The 6,804-nt window shown below is 38.2% G+C and overlaps 1 protein-coding gene across 4 annotated transcripts; it reads right to left on the bottom strand.

Moving 5' to 3' along the window:
• Nucleotides 1-284: 284 nt before the first annotated feature.
• Nucleotides 285-6,559, bottom strand: LOC100256774 (uncharacterized). 4 transcript variants are annotated; one of them, XM_059736701.1, is made up of 6 exons: nt 6,322-6,559; nt 5,324-5,540; nt 5,075-5,133; nt 3,105-4,967; nt 1,393-1,549; nt 285-1,312 (listed from the first exon to the last, which is right to left on the bottom strand). In XM_059736701.1, the coding sequence occupies exons 2-6, from the start codon at nt 5,439-5,441 to the stop codon at nt 645-647; spliced, it is 2,865 nt and encodes a 954-aa protein (XP_059592684.1). In that variant the 5' UTR covers nt 5,442-5,540; nt 6,322-6,559; the 3' UTR covers nt 285-644. The 4 variants fall into 4 exon arrangements, with proteins under 4 accessions (XP_059592684.1, XP_010649536.1, XP_010649537.1 ...); XM_010651234.3 differs by having other exon boundaries at nt 5,072-5,133; nt 6,322-6,558; XM_010651235.3 differs by having other exon boundaries at nt 5,072-5,133; nt 5,324-5,533; nt 6,322-6,558.
• Nucleotides 6,560-6,804: the final 245 nt, after the last annotated feature.

Below are 6,804 nucleotides of genomic sequence, written 5' to 3'. Positions count from 1 at the left end.
CAAACGAAGAAAAGAGAATCATTCCCATTCCTTAAACATGCCATTGGTGCAATGTTCCATGTCGAGGAAATGGGAGCCCTCTATAAATATATGCTGCCACCCACCACATTGTTTCAGAGCAGGGAATGGAGGTTGTTCAGCACAAGAGCTAGGCAATGAGGTTATGGCTGTCTATGCCAAATGGTACTGTGATAGTAATAAGCCCTACCTCTCTCTGAGATGGTTTTCAAGCCAGTCTAAACACGATTGAAGCAGTTCTCTTCTAACAATTCCATGCAGAAAAGTAAAGAGATCACTTTCCCTAGATTTTGTTATGGCAGAATGTTGATGGCATGGATCACAGAGGCTTAATAAAGCAGTAATTTGAAGAATAAGATTGAAAATACAAGAATAGAAGGTTCTCGAGGATAAAAAATGGTGGAGATTACACTAAGGAATAAAATAGCAAGGTGTCAGCAAAGAACTTCATTAAGCAAAGAATTAAACATCTGACCCTTGATCTCTACTCGAAGCTAGAATGCCTTCAGCTTCAGACTCGAGCCATCTCCTGTACTGGCTGCACATGTCGTTGCTTACAAGCTCATCATCCACCATGCAAGGTTCTCGAGAGAAAAAATTGCAGAGATAATCAACAAGCCAGGGCACTAAAATAGCAAGATATCAGCAACAATTTCATCAACCAAAGAAGTAAATAGCAGGCTCTCAATCTCCACTCCAAGTTCAAATGTTTCGACTTCAAAGTCAAGCCATCTTCCATACTGGCTGCTCATGTCCTTGTCTACAAGCTCATCCACCATACAGTCCCCCATGCTTCTCCATCCTGAGATCTCCTTGTACACTTCCTCTGATAACCACTCCTTTCTTCTTACCATTGTCACCCCTTTTGCCCATGTTTTGCATCCCCCACCAACATACCGCCTACATCTTAAGTCTAAGCATTCGCTCACACAATCAAATAACACCTTCCTATTTAGCCTAGACTCATCTCCATCAATTTCCAAGCCTCCTTTTCGATTCTCCAACTGATGGAAAAGATGAGGATTTATGATCTCACGGGCACGACCCAATGCAAAATCCTTGAACATCAATTCAATGTTACAGAGTATCTCCTTCACATATTCTAGTTCCCACTTGGTAGATCTCACCAAACATGTTGCAGTTAATGCCACCACATGCTTTGTAGCCACAGTTGCAGTAGATGTGGAAGAAGCTGAATCTGATAGCTCTGCATCGGCTTCCATTGAATTGAACTTCTTTGAAAAGCTCAAACTAATCAATTCCTGGGCTAGAACAGATGAGAAGTGCTTGCTTCCTGGAAGAAATTCTAGGAGTATCAACATTTCCATGCTTAGAAGTAACTAAAATTTTAAAACAGAACATGTTGCCTATTACCTTCTATGCTATTACTGTCTGTGCTGTCTGAAGAGTTGCAACTTTCAGTTGAAAAAGAAGGTTCAAGAATAGAAACTGGACTAGGATGTCGACAATCAAGCAAGTTTCTGGCTTCAGCATTGCTGCTGCTGCTGCACTCATCCATCTCATTCTCTCCCTGAAAAAGATAAATAAATTGATAAAGAAGCATTAAAGAAATGGTGCAAAACTGTGTCCAACACAGGAAAAGATACAGGGATGGGGGGGCAAGCACCTCTGGGTAGGAAATACAGCAAAAATGTTATAAAGATAAATGGCCCATTTTATTTTAAAATCTGACAGTACTAACTAGCAATTGAGCCTCTTAAACCATGTTCACTACAAAGGTAAAATTTCTTTTGAAGGTTCCAAGTGCTACTGGCCAGGTCCAAGAGCTCACAGCTTGGTGACCTACACTATCACCGCCATAAAATAGCCAAAGCATTACTCTTTTGCAGCTTCTACCCTTCCCATATGCCAAAATTTAAACAGTATTCACCACTCACATGATAATCAAATGGAGAAATTGAAACTATATTTACAGAAGCCGGAAAGCACTCAAACAAGTCATTCCCTTAACCCAAAAACACAATCTTCTGATATGGGTAAGTTGACAAGAAACTTAAAGTTGCTGACATCAGGCAATAGTTATCTTAAAGTTGAAAAGCAAGATGTTCCTTTTATAAGAATATATATATTAGCTTAGAGTTGAAGTGCAAGATGGCCCTTCGCAGTTTCATTTCTAACCAGAAGCTGCAAAACCAAGATGTGCATTTTTGTTAATTTTAAATAAATATTGTTTTTTTTTTAATTTAATTTATCAAATTTTTTATAAAAGAAAAATCTTTACAAAATTTATTTGGATAAAAGTGTTGAATTTTATATATCTTTTCAAGTTTAGGCAAACCAAAATTTTGAATTTTACCGCCAAAATATAACTATATATTGCCTTATAAAACTTTATTTACCTAAATTAAAGAAATGTGTTTAATTACTTTTAAGTTGATTTTAATTTTATTTAGAATTGGGATAAATATTGAGTTCTAATATTATTTATTATGGGATAACAATTTGGATAAATATTAAAGGATAAAAATTTAGATAAATGTGAAATTTTAATGTTATCATATGAATATTAAAGGGGCTAGGTTGAATGTTAAAGACAACAAAAAAGCTGCAGAATTAACATGCAACTTCCTAGTTAGGGTGGAGAAAAGGGGCTATATTGAACATTATTTTCTCAGTGTCTAAACCAAATATATTTTTTTTCCAAAAGGGCCATTTTACCCTTCAACTCCTAGTTATAAATAAAAGAAAACAAACTTTTAGCATCTCCTACCATATTCCAAATCTATGACAGTTCTCCATTATTGTGAAGGTACTGAACCTAACTGGGAACCGCACGAAAGCATCAAAAGAATTCCTTATGGCTTGAAAGATATCATTTAGGTTCTAACCATGGGATTTAAAGCCTGCCCTTTTAGAACGATAGATTTTGATGTTAACATGATTTCATTTGAAAGTATTCCTACAGGCTACAGACCATTGTTATAAGGTATGGAGGAACAACAACTACATCCCACCCCTTTCCTCAAAACACACACACAAAGAATAAGTTTAGAAAAGGAAAGGGTAAAAGGAAGAAAAAGAAAGAAGTGATACAGGAGGAAGATAAGCATAAATAAGTAACATACCTGAAGTTTATGCTTTATGTCAAATGCCGAAGGAGCAGTAAAAGAGAAGTCAGAGTCATATAGGCTATCCATTTTATCTTTCTGAAGCCAAGGTTGGTCCCTCTTGTCATGCAACCTATGTGTGGTGCTTAGTGCATTAAGAGTAGGTGCCAGATCTTGAAGAATAGAAGAACTAGCAGTTGACCCTACTTTGAAAGATTCACGCCGGGAAGAATCAACCCCATCGGTCAATTCCCTTAGTTTTTGGTCCAAAAGCATACTCAAAGCATCACCGCCTATCACATTAATTCCAAGTGAAGATAAGTTTTTAGCATCTGGTTCAAGCAGCACTTTTTTACCTCGATAATCTGTTGAAAGACCATTACTTTTCATTGCCGCCTGGCTAGGGGACTCGGAACCAGGGATAGATCGTGTCAGTGGAGCTGTGAATGTAAAAGAAACAACATCCATGCCTTTCTTTCTGCTATCTTCTGCCCAACTAAAGTGCCTTTCTTTCACTGTATTAGACTGAAATGCTTTCTCATTTTTGTCAATCAAGAAATTATCAGCAACCCAATTGTTCTCAAGATTAAAATCCCCATTTATAGATCGCTTCTTCCGAGGGAAATTCTTTGTACTTGAATATGAGACTTCCTTTTCACTATCAGTTGGCTCTAAGCCCAACTTCCTGGATCCAGCTTTGGAGTTCCCAGAAACTTTACTTGAGGTTTTGTGACGCCCCAAAGAGGATTCCCCAGACAAGGGTTTCCTGCTTTGTGAGGTAGAAACAAAGGACTTTGATGGTAACTTGTCTTTATCCACCATGCAATTTTGTTTCTGATTATTCTGTCTGAGCACACCTGGAGCATTAGGTGTAGAAGGTTTCTTATGCACACCTTTTTGGGTATTTGATTGGCTCTTGAATGGCTGGCTTGATTTAACCTCATTCTGTTCTCTCAGACCTACTGAACTTCTATTGGTACTTGGATTTAGACCTTCTCTCCTCTGAACATTGACCTTTGCTTGGATTGCAAGGGAAATGGATTTTCCTTTATTCTTTAAACCAGCAGAACTTTCTTCTGTATCAGAAGAACCCCTGAATGATGTTGTCTCTTCTGATCCATTCCAGCTCTTGTTCAAAGACTGACCTTTGAGATACTTAGCAGCACTAGACTCAACTGGTCTTCGAGAAGTTTCAGCACGCCTTGATAGTTTCTGAGCAGCATCCGCTTTCTCTTTTAGATTTTTCACTTTCGAAGGTACTGAAGAAGACCCAACCAGAGGCATTTTCTGAGCAGCTTCCATTCTCTCTTTCAGATCTCGAACTTTCAAGGGCACCAAAGGAGAACCTACAAGGGGCATTTTGGCCTTAGTAGTGGCTTGAGGTCCTGGCTCAATAATTTTAGCAGCTGCTTCCATTATATGAGCTGCATTCTTAGTTGGAATGAAGCCAGGACTCTTAATAGGAGATAAAAGTTTATGATGCGTGCTTGGAATTGATTTAGCTGACTTAGGAGGCAGAATTTCAGTTTGGAACTTCTCAATTGGTCTGCTTAGTGTCTTTGGAGGCTTTAAATCCATGGCACTTCTAGATGGGCCATCCACCCTGTTGAGCAGATTGCCAGAATGCATGATTTGATGATCATGATGAAAATCAAAGTTTTTCCTGTTGTAATGAACATCTCGGAGAGATTGGGAGTCAAAGAATGGGGAAGAGTATGGCTCTGAAATATTGGATGGGGGCAGGGAATCTAATCCCATTAGCCTGGCTACAACTCCGGGAGCCCTTGTTCCGTACCCTTCCTCATCAGTTACTGATGAACCACAACTATAATCACTACTTCCTTTGAAACTTGGTGTTGCTCCAGCTTCATCATCATCTGTCTGGTAATGTACAAAGAAAACTGGTTTAGACTCAACTCAAACTCAACCTACCACATAAAATCGAGAAATAATTTAAACAATTGAAGAAAAAATGACCATATTACCACCAGACGAAACCGTGTCATTGGCAAATTCCCATCACTTTTCTTTCCTTGTTTGGATCTCTCTACAAAAAAAGTGACAGGAGAAGACAGTCTGTAACCAACAATTGAAAAAGGACTAGGCAAATATACAGAACATAATATGCACACAAACCAAATAAGGGAATAACAGAATAAGACTACTCATATATGCAAGAACATGGACGTACACACATATTTCTAATATTTGATCTATGCACATATAGTACAATGTACCTGGTAAATCAGACTTATTAGAGAACAACTTCTTTCTTGATTTGGCATTCCAGTCGAACAGCTGAAAAAAACCACCAACATAACCTCCACTTTTTGAACCTTGTTTCTCAGCCCTCATTTTCACAGACAAGAAATCAAGGGCACTTCAACATTCAATGACTAAAAGAGACAATGGAGAAGATAAACACAGTCCCATTTAGCAAAATCCATCTGCAGGCTGGTCAAATAAAGAATGATTAGAAGTCCTGTGATCATATTGCATTACTGACATCTCAAACACAACCTTCTATAACCTTAAACTGAGAAGCCCATATATGAGTTCGGAACCCTTATCCATTTCTATCAAGAAATTAGGAATTTCTGGTATGCCTGGGCTATGAATCTTTAAGGATTTGACAAACAAAATACCATACATAACATCATAAACGCATTTATCCTGTGAGAGTTTCAAGCGTAAATGAATTTCAAGCGGATGAACTTTCTCCAAACACAATGGGCGCAACAGAAATTTCCAATCTTCCCAATTTGAGAAGCAAGGTCAAGCCAAAAAAAAAAAAAAAAAGGACCTAAACTAGTTTTTGGTTTGTGAGAAAACAGAAGATAACAAACCAAAAAATCCAAATCTTTAGCATCATGCCATATGTGGCCTTAGTTTCCGAGAAAAAAAGGGAGGGAGGGGGGGGGGGGGGGGGGGGGGGGGGGGGGAGAGGAATGCTGAGCTCAAGCAACACTACACCCAGTTGAACATCGACGTTCAAAATTTCCACTTCTTCTCCTCTCCCACAATCTCTCAGCCAACCAAACGAGACCCAAACAGGCGGCGATAATGACAAACAAAGAGATTGAGAACAAAAGCAACATAGTTTCACTAACCCACTTCAAAATCATCTAAATAGTAGCACAAAATCATCCCACAATCACAAATCAAAGACAAACAAAAACAAAACCCTAAACTTTTTAATCCGAATACCAAAATCTAAATAAATAAAAAAACTCACATGACCGTTGAAATCAGCCTCCACTTTATCCTTCTTATCCTTCATCTGGTTGCAAAGTAAAGCTGAGAGCTAGGATCTCTATGAAATAGAAGAAATTGCATAGATTTGACAGACTGAAAATAGAGATTTTGGGGCAGAGAGAGAAGTGAAAGCCTCTGAAAGAGTGAAAGAGAGAGCTCGCGAAGTTGAAGCATTAAATGGAGAGAGAGAGAGAGAGAGAGAGAGAGGAGTAATTGAAAAAAAAAAAGTGTTTTTTATGTTTTTGAAAAATGCTTTAAAAAAAATTATTGTTTTCAAAAAGGTGAAAACAACAAAAAGCTTATAACGTCTCTTTTGGGGAGGGAGAGATTTCAAATTCCAAACGGGCCAGAGATTAAATGATACCTTCACATAGAGTGTATAGAGGAAGCAATATGCAGGGTGATCTTGTACTCACGTGATCTGACTCGGTCAAAATGTACATGGAAAAAATGGATAGCTGTC

Source organism: Vitis vinifera, chromosome 5 (assembly GCF_030704535.1).
Source record: "Vitis vinifera cultivar Pinot Noir 40024 chromosome 5, ASM3070453v1".
In the NCBI taxonomy this organism is placed as follows: Eukaryota; Viridiplantae; Streptophyta; class Magnoliopsida; order Vitales; family Vitaceae; genus Vitis; species Vitis vinifera.
Note: the sequence above shows the minus strand (reverse complement) of the source record. Positions and strands in the feature narration are given on the sequence as shown.